This window comes from Tachyglossus aculeatus, chromosome 9, assembly GCF_015852505.1.
Source record: "Tachyglossus aculeatus isolate mTacAcu1 chromosome 9, mTacAcu1.pri, whole genome shotgun sequence".
Lineage (NCBI taxonomy): Eukaryota > Metazoa > Chordata > Mammalia > Monotremata > Tachyglossidae > Tachyglossus > Tachyglossus aculeatus.
In genome coordinates this window covers 21,937,342-21,963,424 of record NC_052074.1, presented here as the reverse complement: position 1 = coordinate 21,963,424, position 26,083 = coordinate 21,937,342, and the positions used below count along the sequence as shown (strand labels likewise).

Sequence of the window (26,083 nt, the reverse complement as noted above, 5' to 3'; positions counted from 1 at the left end):
GCGGCCGTCACCTTTGATAGCTAAAGGAATAGGTAAGACTTGGCATGACTCTGCATTCTCTCCTTACATTTTCCTTTTCCTTTCTGAGTTTCTGTCAGGGAGGAGCTGAGGCACAGAACTGTAAACAGGGTTACCCAGCCTCCTACTGTCCCTTGGAGACCTCCATGGCACTGATGTGACCAGTGGTGTCATAGGAGCTGTGGGGCCTACAGACCACTGAGAGGAGGGGATGAAGATCGTGACTATAACCCCTGGCCCACGTCATCCCCCTGGCCTGGAATGCCCTCCCTCCCCACATCTGCCAAGCTAGCTCTCTTCCTCCCTTCAAGGCCCTACTGAGAGCTCACCTCCTCCAGGAGGCCTTCCCAGACTGAGCCCCCTCCTTCCTCTCCCCCTACACCCCCTCTCCATCCCCCCCGCCTTACCTCCTTCCCTTCCCCACAGCACCTGTATATATGTATATATGTTTGTACGTATTTATTACTCTATTTACTTATTTATTTTACTTGTACATATCTATTCTATTTATTTTATTTTGTTAATATGTTTTGTTTTGTTCTCTGTCTCCCCCTTCTAGACTGTGAGCCCACTGTTGGGTAGGGACCATCTCTATATGTTGCCAACTTATACTTCCCAAGCATTTAGTAAAGTGCTCTGCGCACAGTAAGTGCTCAATAAATATGATTGATTGTGGTCAAGGAACATATCTACCAACTCTGTTGCAGTCAGCCCAAATGTTTAGTACAGCACTCTGGACACAGTACGTTGGTACTAGAGCTTTTCTGAGGCAGGAAGGCAGGGGAATTACAGGCTTAGGAAGCTGGCTCCGTAACCACCCCGAATCTCTGCCTGTATTTCTGCCCAATCCCAAAGACAGATCAGACAGACAGAAGCTCATCTCAATGCTGGTCCCTGTCTCCTGTCACTCTCTTACACTATGCGGGGGCAAAAACCAGGTCTGTAGTAGCTTGCTTTGTCTGCCATAATCTATCTTCCCGTTCTGTTATCGCTTTTTTCAAAGCCCTTGGGAGAACTGCTTTTTTTATCTATGCTCCTTTCCAGCAAAGGTTCCTCTCTCCCTCCTTTTTCCCCTTTCCCACTCCCCGCATTCCTCTTCCTAGCCTCACCTTGTTTCACTTGAATCTAACTCCAATGATTTTTTTTTTCTCTTGCTGCCTCTGATTTTCTTTGCTCTACTCTTCCAGCAGAATCTGACTTCTCAGGTTGTGGGGCAGTGTGATAAAAGGAGGAACTCCCTCACTCCTGCCACTTCAGTAATTTTCTGAGTAGGGCTTTGCAAATGGGATGTTACCTGAGTGTTCTTTCTCTGTCTCCGCTCTCTCTGTTTGTCCTGGCCCCTGTGCTATGATTCCCTCTTCTGTCTCACAGCTGAAGGTAAGAGCCACAATTTCCTCTAATTCCGTTTAACATAAACTGGCCAAATGTTGGGACCGGGGCTGTTATGAGGCAGAGCCAAAGAGGCAGGGAAGAAAGGAAGGAGGAAGGAAAGCAGAGAGTGGTGAGACAGATGGAGATGAGAGTTGTGTTTATGACCACATAGTTATGCAGAGAGTCCTCACCTAGCTGCTTCCTTCCTCCACCGTCTGCCACTGCTCCACAGCTTACAGGCCTCAACAGCAAGTCCCCACACCACTTCCTGACCACCCGGAGGGTACTTCTGCTGCTCCTCTGCTGTGATGGTTAGCAGCGGGTGCAGCATCTGTGAGTGAGAACTAGGCATCAGCCAGGCTGCCTCCCAGTGTTCCCAGGGCTAGAAACATGTCATAGTGGCAGCACCAGAAACTTCCAGGATGAGGCCCCTTCAGTTTCTGTGCTGACCCCGGTCAGGGGTGGGGAGAGGTCAGCAGCACTGGTGGTTGCTGCTGCTGTGGCTGAGGAGAAGGAAGAGGCATCAAGTCCTTCCTCTGTTCTTCTGGTAATAATGGTATTTATTTAGCACTTAGTAGATGCCAAGCACTGTAAAGCTATTAACTTTATTTTATGTTTTCCCATCACTTTGTCCAATCCCCACCCCTTCCCGAAGAACCCTGAATTTCATGCACTAGTTACCAGCTTCTTCCATCAGTCATACTCTCAAGTATCTAGTGGCAAACGTTTTTTGTTCCCCAGCCTTCCCATTCAGCTCTTAATCATTTTACTTTTCCCCTCACATGTCTCCCTCTTGAGGTTGTTTTCTTCTTCCCAGTTGCCCCTGTCTGTTACTTTAGATAGCTTATATCTTTTTCCTAAAGCACCGTAGATTCTTTCTTCAAACCTTCTAGCTTCACCTTTCCGTGATATCTGGCTGGTTTTTAATTTTTAATTAAGCCCTGCACCATTTTATTAATTCCTTTTTTTAAAGTTATTTGTTAAGTGCTTAGTATGTGCCAGGCACTCTACTAAGCACTGGGATATGTACAAGATATTCTGATTGGACACAGTTCCTGTCCCACAAAGTGCTCACAGTCTTAATCCCCATTTTACGGATGAAGTAACTGAGACACAGAGAAATGAAGTGACTTAACCGCAGCAGACAAATGGCAGAGCTGGTATTAGAACCTATTTCCTCTGACTCCCAGCCAATTTATCTTTTCACTAGGCCACACTGCTTCTCTTTGATTATTTAATCCTTCACCTAGCCTGTGCTCATTCTCAAGGCCCTCTCCCAAATGCGATCTGGTTTCCACAGTTCAATGGTGCAGTGGTGCATTTTATTCTTTGAGTGCTTTGAGTTGAGAATTCTTTGAGTTCTTTGAACACTGAGTGCTCAGGCAAGCCAAACTTTCATCTCAAACATCCTGTGACCACCTTGCTTTCCCACACATGTTTGACAACTCTGAATGTAACATTTTCTAGGTTCATTTTTCCTCTCCTCCTCTACTTTTGGTTTTTGCCTTTGACCTCGTCCCTTTCCAGTGTGGCTACTAAATCCCCAAGGGTAAGTAAGGGGCATGATTCCTGCTCGAGGTTTAGCACACTGGGGATGAGGCAAACCAATAGCTTTATCCCCAGCCTTATGGGTAGGTGTGGGCAGTTGTGGGGCCTGAAAGCGATCCAGGATGGTCCAGTTGCAGAGTGTAAGTATCCTCTTTTTTTCTCCACCCTCCTCCCCATCATCTCTTTGCCCATTGGGCTCCAACATTCCCTGGGGACATTTTGTGCTCCCACTCTACTCTGCCAAGCGCAGAACCAGCCAGCGGCCTTTTGAGCCCCTTCTCTAGGTCACATGTGACTTCTGCCACTGGCTTCTCCTCCACCACCTCTTCTTTCCTTGCTCCCTGATACTTTAAGAAGATCCCAATCAATCATTTGTATTTCTTGAATGCTTAATGTGTGCAGGGAACAGCACTAAGCACGTGGTAGAATACGTACAGCAATATAATGTACACATTCCCTGCCCACAATGAGCTTACTGTCATGAGGGCAAGACAGACATTAATATAAATAAATAAATTACGGATATGTACGTAAGTGCTGTGGCAGGGGTGGAGAATAAAGGGAGCCAATCAGAAGGGAGTAGGAAAAGAGGAAATGAGGGCTTTGTCAGGGAAGGCCTCTCGATGGAGATGTGCCTTCAATAAGCTTTTGAAGACAGGGAGAGCAATTGTCTGTCATTTATAATAATAATTATTATGGTATTTGTTAAGCGCTGACTATGTGCCAGGCTCTGTACCCAGCTGTGGGGTGGATCCAAGCAAATCGGGTTGGACGCAGTCCCTGTCCCACGTGGGGCTCACAGTCTCAATCCCCATTTTACAGATAAGGGAACTGAGGCACAGAGAAGTGAATTGACTTGCCAAGGGTCACATAACAGATTAATGGAGGAGCCGGGATTGGAGCCCTTGACTTCCAAGCCCGTGCACTCTCCACCATGTCCTGCCACTTCCTATATGGAGGGTGCTCCAGACTGCAGACAGGATGTGGGCAAGAGGTCAGCGGCAAGATTGAGGTACAGTAGATAGGTTGGCATTAGAGGAGCAAAGTGTGCAGGCTGTGTCATAGTAGGAGAGCAGTGAGTAGGAGGGGGCAAGATGATTGGTTTAAAGCCAATGGTGAGGAGTTTCTGTTTGATGTGGTGGTGGATGGGCAACCACTGCAGGTTCTAGAGGAGTAGGAAAACACGGCCTGAATGTTTTTGAAGAAAAATAATGCAGGCAGTAGAGTGAAGTATGTACTTGAGTGGGGAGAGACAGGAGGCAGGGAGGGCAGCCAGGGGGCTGATACAGTAATCTTCTCTTCCCTTGAGGCCTCCTTTCCATCCATTTCCCCATTGCTCCTGCTACCCATCCAACAACACAGGCTACTTGGGAAAGAAAATGACATGGCACCTGTTTTCAGGAGGGAGGAGGTGGAGAGAGCCAGGTTCATGCCACAGATCCCTTCCCTCATAACTGCTTGTGGAGGCAGTTGCCCTGGAAGACACAGCCCTTCTCCTACAGCCCTGTGTACAATAATGATAGTTCCTTAGACTTTTGAAACTGGGCCAGACACTGGTTTCACCGTTACCCTGAGTCCTGGGTAATATGGGGATTCTTTCCACTAGGCCCCCTGTTTAGCATATAATAATTATTATTATGGTATTTGTTAAGTGCTTACTACATGCCAGACACTGTACTAAACACTGGGGTGGATAAAGCAAATCGGGTTGGATACTGTCCCTGCACCTCCAACCCAGCCTACGTTAAAGTTACTTGACCTCGTTGCTTTGGGGGCTGGATACTATGAGACGCTCACCATTTCTCTCCCTGGCACACTGGGGTTTGTGACCCTCCGACGCTGATCCTGGTGCTGTCTTGTCTCAACGCTGGGGAAACAGAGCGTAAGTGATGGGGTCTTTCCCACTCGCCCTGCTTGGGTTTCACCTAGTCCTGTCCTGACCTGACCTGACCTGACCAGCCCAGAGGAGGTGGGGGGCAGCCAGCTGGGCAGTTTGCCCCTTTGAGGCTTGGCTGACTGTGAATTTTTCAGTACTTACTGAGAATGTGATCATTATTTAATACATGTTTACTACGTGCCCAGCACTGTGCTAAGCATGGGGGCAGGTACAAGATAGGTAGATCAGACTCAGTTCCTGTCCCTCAAGGGGTTCTCAGTCTCAGGCGGAGGGAAAACATTTATCCCCATTTTACAAATAAGGAAACTGAAGCACAGAGAGGTTATGACTTGCCCAATGTCACCTAGCAGACAAGTGGCAGAGCCAAGGCTAAAACCAGGGTTTCCTAATTCCCAGACCCGTATTTGTTCCATGAAGCCATGCTTTCTCCCTTAGTGATCCAGAAGTCCTCGGTCCCCTGGAGCGGCAGAGTCCTGACTGAGAAATAAAACTCCGGGGGTTTGCCCTCGAGTTTGCCCCTGGGTGGGGGTCCCCTGGAGGGCCCAAGCTGGTGGCTAGGGCAGACACGGGAAGAGCTTTTGCCTGGAATGGTCTGTGTTGCTTCCAAGAGGCTCTAACTGATTTCTTTCTTTCTCTTCCTCTGAATGCTGGGCTCCGGACCCCATGGGATGAGGACTCCTGCGCTCCTCCACCCACCCTCATGATATCAGAACGTGAGAATCTGTGTTATCTCTGCCCGCTGATCTCCTCTCTTCCCCTAACCTGTCCTAGACCATCTTACAGTCCCAGCCAGTTTCTGTTGGGAGAGGGAGGAAAGCAGAGGTGGAAGGGACCCTGCCTGCTGCATCCTCACGGGCAGGAACTTGAACTTGAACCTTGAACTCAGTTGCAGTGGAAAGTTGCCTCAGGGTCCTGCCTGGGCAGCCTTCGGGCAGACTGTGGTCAGCCTGAGGTATCAGGTCTAAACTGATCCCTTCCCTGATCTCCAGACCCATTGACTGACTGGCCCAGCCTCTTCTGGGCTGGGATTGGGGGGGATCCTTAACACCATGTCCTGGCTCAGTTTCCCCAGCTTTTTCTGACCTGCTCAGGGTCCTCCTGGGGCCTCCAAAGGGGCCCTCCAGGGTGGGCTTGCCTGGGGTGGTCAGGAGCTGCTCTGCACCCAGAGAGACCCAAGGCAGCTAGACAGGGTGTAATCAGCCTGTAATTAGTCCTGGGCACCGACCCTGTCTCCTTTCTCTCCCTCTTTCCCTCTTCTGTCCCTCCCTCCCTCCCCTTCTCTCTTTCTCTCTCTCTCTTTCACACTCTCTCTGTCCCCCCCTCCCTGCTACCCCACCCCTGCACTCTGTGTGGCCTCCCTATGGGTTCAAAGCAGGCAGGGAAGGGGCCTCTCACTTCCTGTCTTCTCCATCTGTCCTCAATCAACCAATTCTGTACCCAGTTGAGTTTCACAAGTGCCCTGAGTCGAAGGTGATTGGAATCTGCATGAAAAAGAAAATCTGCTGCAGTTCCTGAGGCAAGCCAGGAGAAGCTGAGCTGGGACCCCTGAATCCAGCCCCATCCTACTGCCCAGGCCAAGCCCAGCTCTTCCCAAGGGTCAGTCAGATCGTAGGGGATTAGTAGTGACTAGGCCATCACTTAAGAAAGTCAGAGAATCTTCAGCATGAGCCTGGCCCCGTGTGCTATGTGGAGACTCCCCAGGCAACTGACAATGGGGCTGATGGACCCTGTGAGCCCCAGCTCCCTCCTCGGATGGGTGGGGCGGAAGGAGAGGTGATTTCTGGCTTGACTCAAGAGTCTAAGGTTTGGCTGGACACTGTTTCTGTTGGAGGTGGCAAGTGGAGATTCCTAGCTCAGACTAGGACAGCGGTGAACAGGGCCTTTCCCTTCGTAACCTGCTGGGTAACCAAGGTGAGTTTCAGAAGATCAGAATTTCTTGAATTGCATTGGCACCGGTCTCAGCTGTCTCTACGCCCCAACCAATTGAAGGTTTCTTCTTTACCCCCAGGGCAGTGACTTGAGATATGAGGCCCTTGACTGAAGGGGCTACCTTGCTATTTTCATAGGCCAAATGCCTCCGTATTTGATTTTTGGGTAACAAAGGAAACAAGGAAGAGAGACATTTCCAAACCTGTGGAAAACAACTGAATGTGATGAGCAGAGGAAGTATATAGGGGTTGTTAATGACAATAATAATTGTATTTAAGTGCTTACTATGTGCCAAGCACTGGGGTAGATACAAAGTAATCAGATTGGACACAGTCCCTGTCCCACAAAGAGTTCACAGTCTTAATCCCCATTTTACAGATGAGGTAACTGAGGCCCAGAGAAGTGAAGTAACTTGCCCAAGGTCACACAGCAGACAAGTGGCAGAGCTGGGATTAGACCTCAGGTCCTTCTGATTCCCAGGCCCGTGCTATATGCACTAGGCCCTTCTGCTTCTCAGTGTTGACTTTCAAGTGATGCTGCTGGGGGAAGTTACTGTCCTTGTTAGATGCTTTAGCTGAAAAGACCAATTTGCCCCCAATTTCCACCCTACACTCAGGTGTATTGTCCTTTCATGGCAGAGTTATGCCTCTTAGACTCCGGTCCTATTCAGCCCCCTTGCCAAGTGACAGTTTCCCTTTCTCTGACTGCTGCACACCTGATTACCCAGTCTGCTACTCGAAACCTCAGTGTTTGGAGTACTCAATGCCCTGGCTGCCTGCCACCCATGGCAGCGTCCCTGTGGTTGGCACTAACTCCGAACAGAAAGAGCCAGACCCATGGTGGAGGAGCAGTTGATGATCTTGGTTTGCCACTTTTTGTGGTCGTTTCTGTCCTTCCCTGGGAGGAGAGTTATCTAGGACCAGCCATTTTGGTGGGGAAGGGCCAGGGAAGTTGGGAGTGTTTTTTTGTGTATGTGTGTGTTGCTGGGGTGTTGGTGGGAGGGAAAGAGGAAGTTGTTGGGGCAAAACCAGAAGTCTCACCCTCGAGAGCCTACCGGAAAAGAAAGCAGCGGCGAGTGAAGCTCTCCTACCCTGCACTTTAAAAAAAAAACAAAAACCTAAGAATATTTGTTAAGCACTTAGTATTGCAGCAGTGTGCCTAGTGAATAGACCAAGGGCCTGGGAGACAGAAGGTTCTGGGTTTTAGTCCCAGCTCCTCCACCTGTGTGCTTTGTGACCTTGGGCAAGTTATTTAACTGCTCTGAACCTGTTACCTCATCTGTAAAATCGTGATTAAGACTGTGAGCCCCATGTGGGAGATGGACCTTGTCCAAACTGAGTAGGCTGTAACTTCCCCAGCACTTAGAACAGAGCCTGGCCCATAGTAAATGCATAACAAATACCACAATTATTATGTGCCAGGCATTGTACTAAGCACTGGGATAGATACTAGATCATTAGGTTGGACAAAGTCCCTGTTCCACATGGGCTCACAGTCTTTATTCCCCTTTTATAGATGAGCTAGTGGGGGGGCAGAGAAATTAAGTGACTTACCCAAGAGCCCCCTGAAGAGACCTTCAAACAAGTCCGGGGAGAAATCGGAGGCAAGGAGACCAGTGAGGAGGCCGATGCAGTAGTCCAGCCAGGATATGACAAGTACTCAGACCAGCGTGGTGGCCATTCTGGATGGAGAGGAAGGGGTGGATTCTGGACATGTAGAGGAAGCACTAAATAGATTTGGGTGGGGTTGAGAAAGAGAAGTCTAAGATGTCATCAAAGTTATGATCTGGAGAGACAGGGAGAGTGACGGTGTCACCTGGGATGGGAAGGTTAGATGGTGGAGAGGATTTTGGGAGAGAAGATGAGAAGTTTAGGTTTTTCATATTGAGCTTGAGGGGCTGGCAGGAAACCCAGGTAGAGGTATCCAGGAGGCAGGAGGATATGTGAGATTTCCAAGAATGAGAAAGGTCAGGACTAGCCAGGTAGATTTGTGAGTCATGGAGCTGGTTGTTAAAACTGTGGGAGCGAATGAGCTCCCCAAAGGAATCTATATAAATTGAGAAAGGAAAAGGGCTTTGAAGGACATCCTTGAGGAGTTGAAGACAGAGGAAGAGCTGGGAAAAAGACTGAGAAGGATTGGTCAGAGAGGTAAGAGGAGAGCCAGGAGAGAACCGTGTCTGAGAAACCAAGGTTAAATAGTGTTTCTAGGAGAAGGGAGTGGGCCACGGTGTCTAAAGCAGCTGAGAAGTTGAGGAGGAATAGGATGGAGTAGAAACTATTAGATTTGGCAAGTAGGAGGTGACCTTGGAGAGAGACCTCAGGGGATCGTAGTGGGTCAAGAAGGGATATGGAGGAAAGGAAGTGGAGGCAGCATATGTAGGCAGTCTTTTGGAGGAGTTTGGATGGGGCAGGAATCAGCATGGCTTAGTGGGAAGAGCATGGGCGTGGGAGTCAGAAGACCTGGATTCTAAACCCATCTCTGTCGCTTACCTGCTGGGTGACCTGGGCAAGTCACTTAACTTCTGAAGGGGAAGGATGGGGTGGGAGGGTCAGTAAAATTCTCAGTCTTGTGGTGAGAAGAGATCAAGGGTGTGGCCAGTCAGGAAGTTGAAGAAGTCAGGCATGAATGGTCAAATTCTAGGCAGATACTCTTCTGGATGCATGCCACTCCCCTCCTCAAAAATCTCCAGTGGTTGCCTGTCAACCTACGAATCGAGCAAAAACTCCTCACTCTCGGCTTCAAGGCTGTCCATCCCCTCGCCCCCTTCTACCTCACCTCCCTTCTCTCTTCCTCCAGCCCAGCCCGCACCCTCTGCCCCTCTGCCACTAACCTCCTCACTGTGCCTCATTCTCGCCTGTCCCACCGTCGACCCCCGGCCCATGTCCTTCCCCTATCCTGGAATGCCCTCCCTCCGAACATCTACCAAACTAACTCTCTTCCTCCCTTCAAAGCCCTACTGAGAGCTCACCTCCTCCAGGAAGCCTTCCCAGACTGAGCCCCCTTTTTCTTCTCCTTCTCCCCATCCCCACCCGCCCTACCCCCTTCCCCTCCCCACAGCACTTGCATATATTTGTACAGATTTATTACTCCATTTATTTTACTTGTACATATCTACTATTCTATTTATTTTGTTAATGATGTGCATATGGCTATAATTCTATTTATTCTGACGATTTTGACACCTGTCTACATGTTTTGTTTTGTTGTCTGTCTCCCCCTTCTAGACTGGGAGCCCGTTGTTGGGTAGGGACCGTCTCTATATGTTGCCGATTTGTACTTCCCAAGTACAGTGCTCTGCACACAGTAAGTGCTCAAGAAATACAATTGAATGAATGAATGAATGAAGTGGTTCCCTATTTCCTCTTTTAGTGTAGTCCTCTGCACATGGCAGACCTATCTCTGTGGCCCCTTGATGGACCCTTAACTCAGCTATACCTTATGGGAGGGGCAAGCAGTCTTCAATCCTCCATTGAAGAAATGAGTGAGCACCAGGTGGGAGGGGGAGGCTGTTGACAGAGGGGAAGGAAAAAAAGGACCCCGCAGCTCCCTCTGAATTGAAGTACAAAGTCAGGCCTGGGTCGAGGCCCCCCTTTGCCTTTGTGGTGAGGAAATCAGAGCCAGGGCTGAGCTCAAACAGGCCTTGAGTTTCAGGAAGTGGCCATAGGTGCGTTTGGTTGATAACTAAGTAATTGTTCTCTCCCTGTCTGCCATTGGTTGCTGATGTCTGTGTTGATTCCTGCTTTGTGTCATTGCCATCACCGCACAGAGTCAAAGTTATATCTGGATGTATCGCCACTTCTGCTTCTCTCAGTGCCCCAAAGGGACTCACGTCAGATGTTTGTCTCACGGTCCTGTGTGGGACATGCAGGGTGGTGTGAGCTCGTTGTGGGCAGGGAATATGACTGTTTATTGTTATAGTGTAGTCTCCCAAGCACTTCGTACAGTGCTGTGCACACCATAAGCACTCAATAAATATGATTGAATGAATGAATGGAAAGCCCAGATGTCCAATTCAGTTCCTGCACCCTGAGCAGTGGGGGCTTTTCTGGGGCTCTGGTCACAAGGGCGGGCCCTGGCTGGCCTGCTTTATGCATCTTCTTCTTCGCAGTATCAATCAATCAATCATTGATGTTTGTTGAGCAGTTTCTTTGTACAGAAACTGTACACTGTACTCTGTATTTATTGAGCACTTCCTGTGTAGAGAGCTGTATACTAAGTGCTTGGGAGAGAACAATGTAAGAAGTTGGTAGACACATTCCCTGCCTACAGTGAGGCTAAAGGAGCCAATCACAGCTGGCAGCTTTCCCAGGGAGCTATAACAGAGTGACGGCTTCAGTAACATGGAGCAAGAGCGATCCCCTTCCTCCCCTTCCCCATCCAGAAGCCCCAGAGAGAGGGGTGGCAGCTCCATGGAGGAAAGGGTCCTCCAGCTACCCTCCAGCTAGTCTTGAGACTGGATCCAGATGTGTTTACCAGTTATGAGTTAATGGCGATGTTTGACGGCTTCCTTCCCATGTTGATTTAGGAGCAAAATGAGAGGATTATCCAGAGCCTCCATTGTGCCCACTTTCAGGCCCATGGCTATGTAGGAAGGCTGTTGTCCCGGCCACTACCATCTGCCAGGGCTTTGCTCATTCTCCATCAGCTGGGCTAGGGAACTTGGGAGAAGGAGACAGAGGTTTGTGGAAGAAGTTGGAGAAAGCAGGTTGTAAAGAGATCCAAGGAAGTTCCTTAGCCTATTTTTTAATGAACTGTGAAGGTTGCTCCAGGACTAATTGAACTGAGACCCTCCTGGAGTGTCCTCTGTCCTTGGCAACCTCCCAGATTTTGGAGAGAGGTCAGTTCCACCTTTGCCTGGCTAGTGTTTCTGGTGCTGGTTTGGGACTGCCCCTCGGCCGTGAGAACACAAAGGGTACGTCTTCTCTCACTGCCTCTGTATCTGGGCCGACAGGGCCACAGTTGTGTCCAGTGTATCAATCCACTGAGGGCAGAGCCTCATAGTAAGCGCTTGGGAGAGTACACCAGAGATAGTCCACACAATCCCAAGGAGCCTCAGGGAGCTTAGGGAATAACTTGGCCACCCACCCTGCTGTAGGAGGATCTGCTTTGATCTTTGTGAGAGGGCACCTTGGCAGCCTGACTTCTGCTGAGGCCATGAAATGTAAGAAGACTGTGGTTTGGGAGAACTCAACAAATGCTGGGGGTGGGGCTGGCCATTGGAGGAGCCCCCCTCAGACAAATCCTGGACTTGAAGTGGTCAGATAGGAAAAGCATCAGATGCAAAGCCCATATTGGAAAACCTTAGAGAGAGGAAGAAATGGTGGTCAGAACAGCACATGCATTGCCAAAAACTTTTCCCAGCCAGTCTTTGGGGACTGATTCTGAAGATGTTTCTTCTGGATTCAGATTTCATGACAATTTTTTTCTTGTCTGCAGCTCTCTGTTTCCTGGGACCTGTCAGATGTTGTTTCCTGTCTCTTGTGCTGCTGCTTATGCAGGGCTCCTCCTGTCAACATAAAAGCTGTCCCTAAGAACCTTTGCTGACTACTCCCCCTCCCTGCCACATTCACATTCCTTCACTCCCAGTTGTTTTCCTGGAGTGTCCTCTCCCTCTGGGGTTGGAATGCAATCCAAGTGGGAAGGGCCCCAGTTGCACACTAAGGGCGGAGCCCCAAGATCCAGGGACTCTGTTCCTGATAGATCCAAGGAGCTTCCAGGACAAAGACAAAAGCAGAGCTAGCTACCTGTAGGCTGCCTTTCTGGCTACCAGTTCAGACCAGTGGAGGTGGGGAGTGGATATCAGAGTTGGTCTGCCTGACAGTCTGGGAGGAAGCATCTGATCTGGTGATCGGGCTCAGACTGCACAGCACTGGCTGAGGATGCTCCCTGGGCACAGCCCTCCCGCTCCACCTCTGTTCTTTCCATTTAGATCTCTTTTCTTTCTTTCTTTCTTCCTTTCTTTCTTTCCTTCTTTCTTTCTTTCTTTCTTTCTTTCTTTCTTTCTTTCTTTCTTTCTTTCTTTCTTTCTTTCTTCCTTCCTTCCTTCCTTCCTTCCTTCCTTCCTTCCTTCCTTCCTTCCTTCCTCTTCTTCTTCTTCTTCTTTTTCTTCTTCTTCCTTTCTTTCTCCCTCTCTTTCTCTCTCTTTCTCTCTTTCTTTTTCCTTCTTTCCTTCTTTCTTTCCTTCTTTATTTCTTTCTCTCTCCCTCTCTCTCTCTCTTTCTCACTCACACACACACACACACACATACACACCATAATCTTTAAAACCTCTGTAGTAGGAGTATCAAGAGTCTCCATCTGCAACAAAACAGGGAGAACTGCCCAGCTGAGTGGTCTTTATGACTTAACCAGTGGGTTCAGAGAAATACGAACAGACAAGGAACACTCCTTCCTCTCCAATTTCCATAACCACCATCCTTCTCTAGGCAGTAGTGTTGTTGCTAGTGCACTCCCGATTGGGACCATCTCTTCAGCATTTGTTTTCCTAGAGATAGAGGGCTCTGCCTCTCGGGTATTTGGGGTAAAATTACCTCAAAGGTGACAACCCTATTGGCCATTGAAAAGCTCTTGAGGGTCAATACTTTTAAACTCTGGAGCAAGAGTGACTTGACAGGGAGGGAAAATTGGGAGGGAGAGTGAGAATACAGAACAGAGGGAGGGGGAAGGAGGAGACCCAGAAGAGAGAAGAGGGAACAGATGGAAGTTCCCGTTTCGGAACGTTAGAGGCCAGTCCTCAGTTGTATTCTCCCTCTGGGCGGCTGGGGGAGGAAGGTTGAGAGGAGGTCCTGGAAACTGGAGGTGAAAGAAGTATCCTTCACTAGTAGAAGTGGCCCTCATCCCTTTCTCCTTCTGTACCAGCGAGGGGTTCAGGATGGATATAAGCTACACTGGCTTCACGGATGCTTTTTGGGGTTCTGCCTCTGGAGATGTTTAAAAGGACAAGAAGACCCTACCTCCTGCTTTCTTTCTCTGCTGCACCTGGGGATCTGGGATCTGTCACATGTTTGCCGTGGACTGGGCCCACGACATTATCGCTACCACTGACCTCAAAGCACTGGGTAAGCAACATTAGTAATTCTGCACTCTCTTCCTTTGCCTAACCCTGAACATCGCACCATAGAGTCATTTGATTTAGCACTACAAACCGAGCCATCCATTGGATATTCTCTTCGCTCCATCTGTTCCAACTCTTCCCTTGATACTTTTCAAGGGACCCTTCCCTCTAGTAACTTAATTAAGGATCTTGTTATCCTTACACTTGGGGTATGGAGGTTGGTGATTTTGACTTAGTTGCAATCAAGCACGACTCCACAGATGGTAATTTCTCCCCATTAGTTCTTTAGACAAACACCCACATCAAATGGCTGAATCTGTGGTTCTTCCTGTATCAAGCAGGATTACTATGGGGTGGCACTAACCTGTCTGACAATGGTTCATTCATTCATTCAGTTGTATTTATTAAGCACTTACTGTTCTGATGACTTGACACCTGTCCACATGTTTTGTTTTCTTGTCTGTCTCCCCCGTCTAGACTGTGAGCCTGTTGTTGGTTAGGGACCGTCTCTATATGTTGCCAACTTGTACTTCCCAAGTGCTTAGTACAGTGCTCTGCACACAGTAAGCGCTCAATAAATACGATTGAATGAATGAATGAATGCAGAGCACTGTACTAAAGCACTTGGGAAAGTAAATACTGCTATGAAGAGTGACAATCCCTGCCCACAATGAGCTCTCAGTCTAGAGGGGGTGGAGACAGACAACACTATAAATAAATAAAATTACTGATCTATACATAAGTGCTGTGGAGTGGTGGGAGGGGAGAGAGCAAAGGGAGCAAGTCAGGGCAACACAGAAGGGAGTGGGAATGAGGAAAAGTGGGGCTTAGTCTGGAAACCTTTTGGAGAGATGGAGGAGTGTGCTGTGAAAGTGGGGGAGAGTAATTGTCTAGTGGATTTGAGGAGGGAGGGTGTTCCAAGCCACTTAACCCTGGACTTATGTGACTTTTGGACCAAGCCCCAAGGAGCCAGAGACCCTGACTGTATAATAATAATAATAATAATGATGGCATTTAAGTGCTTACTTTGTGCAAAGCACTGTTCTAAGTAAGCACTTAAATAAAATAGAGTAATAAATATGTACAAACATATATATATACAGGTGCTGCGGGGAGGGGAAAGAGGTAAGGGGGGGATAGGGAGGGGGAGGAGGGGGAGAGGAACGAGGGGGCTCAGTCTGGGAAGGCCTCCTGGAGGAGGTGAGCTCTCGGGCTTTGAAGGGAGGAAGAGAGCTAGTTTGGCGGATGTGTGGAGGGAGGGCATTCCAGGCCAGAGGTCGACAATGGGACAGGCAAGAATGAAGCACAGTGAAGAGGTTAGCGGCAGAGGAGCAGAGGGTGTGGGCTGAGCTGTAGAAGAAGAGAAGGGAGGTGAGGTAGGAGGGGGCAAGGTGATGGAGAGCCTTGAAGCCGAGAGTGAGGAGTTTTTGCTTGACAGGTTCATCCTAAAAGGGCTCTCCAGGAGAAAGGCGCTCTTTCTTGTTAGCACTGGATTTTTTAAGGGTTAATAATAATAATGGCATTTGTTTAGCACTTACTATGTGCAAAGCACTGTTCTAAGCACTGGGGGGGATACAAGGTGATCAGGTTGTGCCACGTGGGGCTCACAGTCTTAATTCCCATTTTACAGATGAGTTAACTGAGGCTCAGAGACGTTAAGTGACTTGCCCAAGGTCACACAGCAGACATGTGGCGGAGCAGGGATTAGAACCCATGACCTCTGACTCCCAAGCCTGCTGCTGACTCCCAAGCCACTCTGCTTATTCATTCACTCTTTTTTTTCATTCATTCATTCAATCGTATTTATTGGGCGCTTACTGTGTGCACAGCACTGTACTAAGCGCAAGTAGGCAACATATAGAGACAGTCTCTACCCAACAGTGGGCTCGCAGTCTAGAAGGGGGAGACAGAGAACAAAACAAAACATATTAACAAAATAAAATAAATAGAATAAATATGCACAAATAAAATAGTTATAAATTCATACAAACATATACATATATACAGGTGACATATACATATATACAGCATATATATATATATATATATATATACATATGCTTCTCTGGATTACAACTGTGGGGTGAAGCTAGATCATTCGCTGAGGTTAGTGATTGGTGGGTGGCCGTGGAGCCAGTGGAGACTTCAGGAAGTCCCACCCTGAGGTTCTCATTATCCTAAAGGAAGGTGGAATTTCTCATTTGCATCTTATTATTGATGCTCCCTCACGGCAAAGTTCGCGTTTCGTTCAAAATCACTTGTTCTACGCATGAGCTGGGAAGATAAGCAGCGTGGCTGCTTAGAGAAGTAGAAGTAGAGAAGCAGCGTGGCTCAGTGGAAAGATCACGGGCTTTGGAGTCAGAGGTCATGGGTTCGTATCCCGGCTCCACCAACTGTCAGCTGTGTGACTTTGGGCAAGTCACTTCACTTCTCTGGGCCTCAGTTCCCTCATCTGTAAAAGGTGGATTAATGTGAGCCCCCTGTGGGACAACCTGATCACCTTGTAATCTCCCCAGCGCTTAGAACAGTGCTTGGCACATAGTAAGCGCTTAATAAATGCCATCATCATCATCATCATAAGCAAGCTAGGGCCCAGGGATTGGCTGAGTCTTGCTTGAGTACTGGGGTTTGCCGAATTCCGGTTAAGCAACTTACAGTGCTGCACGTGATTTTCTAACAGTGTTAAGTTTCATTTCTTCTTTTCTACCGAAGCAAACAGCAGCGGTCTCGAGGACTGGTGAGTTTCAGGGTGATTTCCGGGTGACTTTCTGTTTAAAATTTATTTGAAAAGTACTGAAACAGTACATGTAACATGCTTTATTGCACAGTGAAAGAAAGAGCAAGGAATATTATAGAGATTTTGACTTACAGTAACGTAACTGCAAATCTGCATTTCTATTTTTGCATCTGGGAAGGGGATTAATGAGAAGTTGTTTCTAATCATAATACCATTTATTTTCTTGTTTGACCTCTCTTTCCTGGAGCACCATGGGTGTGAACTGCGAGTGAGAAAGGGAGATTTGCCAGGAATGTTGTTTCTTGAGGTCGGGGATCTTGTCTGCTAACCTTCTTGTATTCTCCCAGTGAATACAAGAAGAAACAAAACTTGTAACTCCCATAAGAAGTTTCTCTCAGAGGAAACGAAACTTGGCACTGTTGGAAGATTGTACAGGACACTGCACAGACGCTATTGATTGACTTGGCTTCAAGACTGATTAATGTATGGGGTTGGAGTCAAAATTAGTTCCTCTTTTATACATTTTATTGAAAGTCCATCCAAATAAATAGAAAGCTCAAGAGTAGTTATGCTACTCCAAGTTTACTTTAAAAAATAATTTTTTTGTGGTCCTATATCAGCTGCTGGGGAAAAACTCCAAACATGACCCAAATCTTCCACACCGAACATTGCCTCTGCCAAGGGTAGTTAGCACAGGGGTTTAGAGGTAGGTTTAGAGGAGTCACGGCCGGGACAGTAAAGTTATTTGTTAACGTTGCCCATATAATAATAATAATGATGGCATTTATTAAGCACTTACTATGTGCAAAGCACTGTTCTAAGCGCTGGGGCTCGCAGTCTTATGGAGACTAGCCCACTTTTGGGTAGGGACCGTCTCTATATGTTGCCGACTTGTACTTCCCAAGTGCTTAGTACAGTGCTCTGCACACAGTAAGTGCTCAATAAATACGATTGATTGATTGATTGACTAAGGATGGAGAGTATTGTGTGGGAAATGGAAACCCAGGGCCACTCACCTCTCTTTAAAAGGTAAACTGTTCGTCAGTGCCAGGACTGTTGTCTTGTACACTTTTAGAATGACTAGGCAAGGTGCAAAAAGTAGCATGGATTATCCTCAGAAGCTGAACTGAATCCAGTCACAAACGGATCCAGTTTAGTGTAAGGTAAGCTCTGGGGGCTTAATTCATAAGAGGTAAGTTTGGATGTGTGACTACGTTTGGGCATTTTGTGTGGCTGTCAGATGATCTGGGTCACTGTCCCTCCTTTGGCTCGGTCTCCTTTGTGCATCATCTGTTCACTTCAACCTGTGACCTTTGGACACTTGATATTCTCCCCACCCCCAACCCAACAGCACTTATGTACAGATCTTTATATTATACATTATTTATTCATATTAATATCTATCTTCCCCTCTGGACTGTAAGCTCATAATGGAAAGGGAAGGTGTCTGCTAATACAGCTCCCTGAACATAGCAAAACTCAGTAAATGACATTAATTGATTGATTGATTGATTGACTGGTTGTGTGTCTGTAGGGGTGAAATTGTTTGTGGGTGGGCAAGGAACAGTGGTGGAGATGATGATTTTTAGACTGTGAGCCCACTGTTGGGTAGGGACTGTCTCTATATGTTGCCAACTTGTACTTCCCAAGCGTTTAGTACAGTGCTCTGCACACAGTAAGTGCTCAATAAATACGATTGATGATGATGATGATGATGAGAGCTGTGTGTAGAGTACTGTAGATTTCAGTATTAATGATGAAGCTACCTGAAAATGCTGGGTAAAGCAAAATAAAATATAAATTTGTGTTAGCATTAGTAAAAATGATAATTCAAACTGAAGACAGGTTTTAATGATGACCATACTGGTTAGCACACAGTCAGCACTAAATAAATCCTACCACTTTAAGCAGTATGAAAAGTTGGAGTCTGTTTTTTTCATGTAAGGTGGATTTTTTCCCCTGGTGCGCCAAGATCAGATTTGGTAGGTGGAAATTAAAATCCAGGGTTGCCTTAGTTTCAGAGCAATATGGTTAATATTAAAATCTTTATTCACATTAAAACGCACCATTTTAGAACCTAAACATTTCTGGCTTCCTTCCCTTTTGGAGAACACACTGCTCTGTTCTTTTTAGCCATAAAAAGGTGTTGATTCACACCATGGGCTGGGAAGTTATATGGGGTCAGCCAGGTCATCTGATGGACTCTGCTACCTTCCAGCTTTCTCCAGCAGCACATCTAGGTGCTTTGGGGTTCCCGTCCCCCACCCCCCACCTTTCTCAGTTCCCCAGGTCCTGGGGAAGTGTGAGAGACTGCCTGCTCCTTGTAGGGGCAGGAATGTTTGTAGTTAGGTGGGAGAAAAGAAGTTGGAGTTTTGTGGAGGGGTGGCTGGAGAAGCTGCAAAATCACCATTTCCCCCTGGAGGCAACTCAGAAGATGAAGGTCAGTGCTAGACTTCTCTCCTGGCTGAGGAATATATTATGTGCATATAGCTATAATTCTATTTATTCTGACGGTTTTGACACCTATCTACATGTTTTGTTGTCCGTCTCCCCCTTCTAGACTGTGAGCCCGTTGTTGGGTAGGGACCGTCTCTATATGTTGCCGACTTGTACTTCCCAAGTGCTTCGTACAGTGCTTTGCACACAGTAAATGCTCAATAAATACGATTGAATGAATGAATGAATGAGAGTAAGGTATAAGTGGTGGGGGAGAGGACAGGAACTCTGAGCTGCCCTTTCTCTCTCCAGGGCCAGCGGGAGCAGATAGTAGCTGAGAGAGTGAGGTGGAACTAAGGAAATTTGGTGGTAGGGGGATTGGTGGGCGTGGGGGCCTCGCCAACCAGCTTGGTCTCACCAGGAAGTCAGTGAAGTGTAATGAAGCTGTGCTTGAGCTGTGCTGCATCCTGAAGGGACCCAGAACTGGGGCAGTGGCACCCAGAGGACCCTGAAACGTGTTCATCCGAGGCAGAGAGGAACAAGAGAAAGGCACACAGTTTGTTGAAATTTGCCTTTGTGGTTCAGGCTTCTTTTCGACTCCAAGCAATCAATCAATCAATCAATCGTATTTATTGAGCGCTTACTATGTGCAGAGCACTGTACTAAGCGCTTGGGAAGTACAAATTGGCATCACATAGAGACAGTCCCTACCCGATAGTGGGCTCACAGTCTAAAAGGGGGAGACAGAGAACAGAACCAAACATACCAACAAAATAAAATAAGTAGGATAGAAATGTACAAGTAAAATAAATAAATAAATAAATAAACAGAGTAATAAATATGTACAACCATATATACATATATACAGGTGCTGTGGGGAGGGGAAGGCGGTAAGGCGGGGGGATGGAGAGGGGGACGAGGGGGAGAGGAAAGAAGGGGCTCAATCTGGGAAGGCCTCCTGGAGGAGGTGAGCTCTCAGCAGGGCCTTGAAGGGAGGAAGAGAGCTAGCTTGGCGGATGGGCAGAGGGAGGGCATTCCAGGCCCGGGGGATGACGTGGGCCGGGGGTCGATGGCGGGACAGGCGAGAGCGAGGTACAGTGAGGAGATTAGTGGTGGAGGAGCGGAGGGTGCGGGCTGGGCAGTAGAAGGAGAGAAGGGAGGTGAGGTAGGAGGGGGCGAGGTGATGGAGAGCCTTGAAGCCCAGGGTGAGGAGTTTCAGTAGTATTCTTTGATGTGATTCAGCTGCTTCTGTAGTGGTCCCCTCAAAGTGTAGCTGTGGCCCCGGGGTTGGTGCAGATCCTGACTGGCTTCCTTCCCTCCCTCAAGTTGAGCAGAAACTTCCCCCTCCTACCTCCTTTGCATAAATGTACTGGGGCGGGGGTGGACCCCTCTGCCTGTGTTGGAGCTTGAAGGCAGAAATGCTCAAAACAATGAGCACTCAAATACCACTGATTGGTTGACTGATCTTCCAAAACCAACTCACTGAGAGTTTGTGCTGGTGTGCTTTAGGATGGAGGGGTGGGGCCCGCAGGTTCCCAGACAGGTTCCCTGCACCCCTGCTGCTAATCACTGTTGAAAATCGCTGCTGGTAGAATGATGGCCCGGGGCCTTTTAGGTGATCTGGTAGACGTTTTATTAGAAGATTTGGTTGTTAGAAAAAATTGGAAAGCCTGTGGAGAAGGCCTTAGGGTGGATGAGTCTCCCAGTGTACTTTGGACAGATGTGACCATAATGGGACTTGCCAGTGATTGTCTGGGAAAACATTTCCACAGAAAAGACCAGGCCTGACCTCCCCCAACCTCATGGAGGCAACCAATATCCATGATGAGACAGACAGACACATAGAAACACCGTTTTTGGTAACCTGGGTTGAGAGAAATGGGGAATCCTTTACCTATTCAGCGAAGACCTGGGCTTGGAACCTTAAGAGGCCCAGGAGTGGACCAGAGGAGAGTCTAAGGCAATGGGTATGTTGTCTATCCCCTCAGCATCTGCTGCTGCTTGTGTTTTTGACTGTACTCACAAGCCTTAGGGCTCCCCTGCCCTCCTGATGAGCGCCAGCCCCGGCCCCACTAGTCCCTTGCTCTCCTCACACTTTAGAATGTGTGTAGTACTGCCAGTGTCCCTGCCCATTTTTTCTACATTTTTTTTCCACAGGAGAAAACTTCAGTTTCCAGCCAGCTGCCTAACTGCCTGTCTCTGTGTGGAGAATGGAATGCAGCGGATCAGCATCCCCAGGTAAGGTGACCAGAGTACCGTTCCTGAGTGAGCGAGTGAGTTCCTGGTGGGACTGGCTGGTGAGCAAGGAAGCCACCAAGCAGAGTCTCGATCTTGAAAATCATTGGGAAAAGGTTTTGGACTTACCACTCTCACCTTTGGCCTTAGGCTTTCAGTTAAATGGGTGCACCCACACCCCCGCATTCAGCCATCCCACTCACTAGGGTTGTTGCCCCTCTTATTTTGCTTGGGTATAGAGAACAACAGGGAATCACAACTCTGAAAGCCTTCAGAAGCAAGGTAACCAATGGATGAGCAAAATATTTAGTGTCCCAACAAACCTGCCCCCTTACAGCTCAACCATTCCTACGAGCTCCACACCCACCGAACAGGTCGCTTTCTTCCACCTGACCCATCCACAACTTGCTGCCAATACCTCCCCTTGGACGAGAACCGATAAGGAGGCTTTTGTGTTGGGGGAAGTATTGGGAGTATCTGGTGGGTGGGCTGAGGGTGCAGCGTTGCTATTATGGATGTTCCATACAGTTGAGCAGCGTGTCTCAGTGGAAAGAGCACGGGCTTGGGAGTCAGAGGTCATGGGTTCTAATCCCGGTTCTGCCACTTGTCAGCTGTGTGACTTTGGGCAAGTCACTTAACTTCTCTAGGCCTCGGTTCCCTCATCTGTAAAATGGGGATTAAGACTGTGAGCCCCATGTGGGACAACCTGATTACCATGTATCCTCCCCAGTGATTAGAACAGTGCTTTGCACAAAGTAAGTGCTTAACAAATGCCATCATTATTATTATTTATCCCTATGGTGGAGCTGTGCCAGTAGAAGGGCACGCAAGCGGTTGCCTTATCTGACCTGCCCATCCTATTGTCTCCTCAGAGGTGGTCCTGATCAGGAGCTGAGGCTGGGGGGAGAGGTTAGGAAGCTCTCTCATGACAGGCCACGGAACAGGCCCTGCCCTTACTTTCCTTGGGCATCCCAACTTGGGCAGTAGCAGTGGTCATTCATTCATTCATTCAATCGTATTTATTGAGCACTTACTGTGTGCAGAGCACTGTACTAAGCGCTTGGGAAGTACAAGTTGAGTCCTAATGCTTTCATTCATTTAATCAACCTGGCACATGTCACCTGACCTGCTTTATCAGAGACGAGGCAGGGCTCCAGCTGCCCATGCCTCCTTGCCGACCAGTGCGGCCCAGACAGGTGGTGACCAGTCCTCGTTTGGCTACACCCAACCAGACACCTGCACAGCACAGCCCCCTCACCTCCCACTCCTGCACCTGCTCTGGCTAGCAAGCCATAGGAGGCTTACCTGCTGCTCCTTTAGTCCTATGACCCAAGTTTGTGCAACTCTCCTCACCCACAACTCCCCTGTTCACCCCGGTGGGCTCCTACCAAGCTCACCATCTTAATAGTATCCCATTCTAGGGTCCCCCACCGATTCCTTGCTCAGACAGTTCCCTTGGCCTGGAATCTCCTCCTCCCACAAATCTGCCAGAGTGCAGCCCTCCCTGTCTTCAAAGCCCTCCTGAAAGCCTAGCTTCTCCATGAAGACTTCCCCATTTAAGTGCCCACCACCCCAAGTCACATCACCTCAACCACCCCCCATAACACTTAGGTCTTTATACCCACCCTTCAGCACTTCTGGGTTCTTTATGCATTATTTATTCTGCTATCTCACCCTACCTTATGAAACCACTTTCTAGTTTATCCTTGTTCTTCTGCTCCCACTATTGGTAAATTTTTGTCTGTCTCCCCATCAGGTTGTCAGCTCCTTGAGGTCAGGGAACAAGCTTTGTTTCCATTGTACTTTTCAAAGGGCTTAGGTCCAGTCCTGTATACTCAAGTGGACAATAATTCCCCTTGATTATTTGAAGGGAGGGGGGTCATAAGGGCCACCTCAGGTTTGCCAAAGCAGGGAAAGTGGTGGGGAGAGTGAAGTGAGAGGAGGAGGAGGAGGAGGGAGCATTATAATAGTAATAATCATAATGGTATTTGTTAAGCACTTACTCTGTGCCAAGCACTGTTCTAAGTGCTGGGGTGGATACCAGGTCCCATGTGGGGCTCACAGTCTTAGTCCCCATTTTACAGATGAGGTAACTGAAGCCCAGAGAAGTGAAGTGCCTTGTCCAAAGTCACATAGCTGACAAGTGGCAGAGCCGGAATCCCTGACTCCCAAGGAGTATGAAGGAGAGGGAAGGACCGAATGAGAGAGCAGGGACATGGACGAAATCCTGCGCGGGTGCATTTTATTCATTGTGTGCGAATTTGCTTTAGAATCTGGTTCTGTGGATGGCGGCCCCGCTCTCCGCCTTGTAGGAGATGAGGCTGGGGAAGCGGGAGCTTTAAGGAGAGATGGAGGAGGACGGCGGCCCCCACTCCGGGGATTCCAGGAGCACGGGGAGAGGGTTGGGAGCGGCCTTCCTCGATCCCAGCTTTCCAAGAGCACGAGGCGTTGGAGCGGCCGCCCCGCCCCGCGATTCCAGGAGCACGGGGGATTGGGAGCGGCAGCCCCGCCCCGCCCCGCGATTCCAGGAGCACGGGGGATTGGGAGCGGCCGCCTCGCCCCGCGCCCCCCGGGAAATCCACTGCTCTTTGAGTGTGTGTCGGGCTCATTGGGATTCTGTTTGAATTTGAAAGGCGCCGAGGGGGACGACAGTTGTATAGGAGGACCTTCAAGGAAGAGGAGAAGGACGAGGTACTTGGGTTTTCCATCTGACCAGAGAGGGATTCTCCAGCAATGTGAGTATCAGCCTGGAGCCCGAGGGCAGCAAGGCGCTTCGTGGCCCTGAGGTTAAAAGTCCCGCAAGGGCCTGCCCCCTCACCTTGCCGGCCCCCCCCCCCCCCCCCCCCCCCGCTCCCCAAACCTTTTTGGTAAAAGGGCCCGGAGCGAATTAGGTAAATAAGTTTCTGCCTGGCCCTGCGACTCCTAGGGCCGGCCTGTGACCAGAAGCCTGCAGTCTGGAGGCGATTCCTGTCCAGCCAACCCAAAGGCAGACCAGTTCAGCCCGAGTAGCCATCCTGCGTGGCCACCCCTACAGGCAAAAGTGGTGGTGTTTGTGACCAAACCGGCCCAATCTAGGCTGTACCATCAAGGCCCTTTATATACCGCCCCCTCCCCCCAACCCCGAATCACTTATGTAATAATAATAATAATAGCATGTTAAGCGCTTACTTTGTGCGAAGCACCAAGCCCTGGGGGGGGGGGGGGGGAGAATACAAGATGATCAGATTGGCCCACGTGGGGCTCAGTCATAATCCCCATTCTACAGATGAGGTAACTGAGGCACTGAGAAGTTAAGTAACTTGCCCAAATATCGTATTTACTGTCACCCCTTCAAGACTCGTTGTGAGCAGAAAATGTGTATGTTTTATTGTCGTGTTGTAGTCTCCCAAGTGCCTAGTACGTTGCTGTGCATGGAGTGAGTGCTCAGTAAATAGCATTGATTGTTTTCACTTGGGTGAGGATGGCTGCAAGAGGGAAAGGTGCCCACAGTTTCACCTCCCCCCGTCCCACCTTGTCTCTGCCCCCAACCCCATAAGCAACAATTCCAGTTCAGAACGGGGTTCTTTTGGTTCAGTGCCACCCTGCCATATGGCAGCTGGCACTAGGCCGAGTCTGCCCTTGCAGAGGCCAGTGAGGAGCCATCGCCTGGATGAGGAGCCATTGCCTGGATTGCCCATCTCAGCAAGGCTTTCCAGGGGCAAACCTGAAACAGGGCACCTCCCCCCACCATCCCGCTCTCCTCCCCCCCCATTCCTCCCCCCATTCTTCCCCCCCTTCCTCCCCCCTCACTTCTTCCCCCACCCTCCACTATTATCAGCATGGGAGTGGGTACAAGGGGAGAGAACTCTGAAATGTGCCAACAAAACATCTAGCCAGGTGTGGTAGCTAGAATAGTCACAAATTTGAGGATTTCATCCTGCTGCCCCCAAATCCTGATACTGGGAACTGATCTGAGCTCCTCAGATCCCTCTAGAATGTAAGCTCATTGAGGGCAGGGAATGTGTTTGTTATATTGTTGTGTGGTACTTTCCCAAGCACTTAGTACAGTGTTCTGCACACAGTAAGCACTCAAATATGATCGATAGATTGATTCATTTACAGCTCACTGCTTGTTAGGCTTCCAGCTTCCTTCAGCTGATTGCCCAGAGGAGTGACATGGAAGTGAACATGGCCAGGGCCAGCATGAAACAACTTTCCTTGTCAGAATGGCTTTGGCTCCTGAGCCTGGCCTTGGGAGGGCCCTTGACTCCCTCCCCTTCTTCTCCATCAATTCCCTGTCCCTTCCTGGACCTCCCAGTCACCCAACACTTTAAATAATAATTGTGGTATTTAAGTGCTTATTATTTGCCAAGCACTGTTGTGAGCACTGGTGTAGAAACAAGGTAATCAGGTTGGACACAGTCCCTGTCCCACATGGGACTCATAGTCTTAATCCCCATTTTACAGATAAAGTAATTGAGAGGCGCAGAGAAGTGAAGTGATTTGCCCAAGGCCCCACAGCAGCACGTGGCAGAGCCGAGATTAGCACTCACATCCTCTGACTCTTAGGCCCGTGCTCTTTACTACGCCTACTCTTACTACTACTACTACTAATGATGGTATTTGTTAAATGCTTTCTATGTGTGAAGCACTGTTCTAAGCGCTGGTGGGGGATACAAGGTGATCAGGCTGTCCACTTTTTACAGGTGTAAAATCCCCATTCTACAGGTGAGGTAACTGAGGCAGAGAAGTTAAATGACTTGCCCAAAGTCACACCGCTGACATGTGGCGGAGCTGGGATTAGAACCCATGACCAAAAAAAAAATCTTTCCACTTAGGTGATGCGCCTTCTCATTTTGTGGCCACCCTGCTCTGACCT

The 26,083-nt window shown here is 48.7% G+C and overlaps 1 protein-coding gene across 2 annotated transcripts in view; it reads left to right on the top strand.

Moving 5' to 3' along the window:
* Positions 1–13,397: 13,397 nt before the first annotated feature.
* LOC119932276 (nuclear GTPase SLIP-GC-like) overlaps positions 13,398–26,083 on the top strand; it is a 44,804-nt gene continuing 32,118 nt past the window's right edge. Inside the window, exons 1-3 of one of the 2 annotated variants that reach the window (XM_038751373.1) lie at positions 13,398–13,821; positions 21,148–21,228; positions 23,859–23,960. In XM_038751373.1, the coding sequence (XP_038607301.1) occupies positions 21,201–21,228; positions 23,859–23,960 (130 nt within the window). In that variant the 5' untranslated portion in view covers positions 13,398–13,821; positions 21,148–21,200. Of the gene's footprint in view, positions 13,822–16,485; positions 16,555–21,147; positions 21,229–23,858; positions 23,961–26,083 lie in introns of those variants that run through there. The other variant, XM_038751374.1, reaches the window with a different exon arrangement.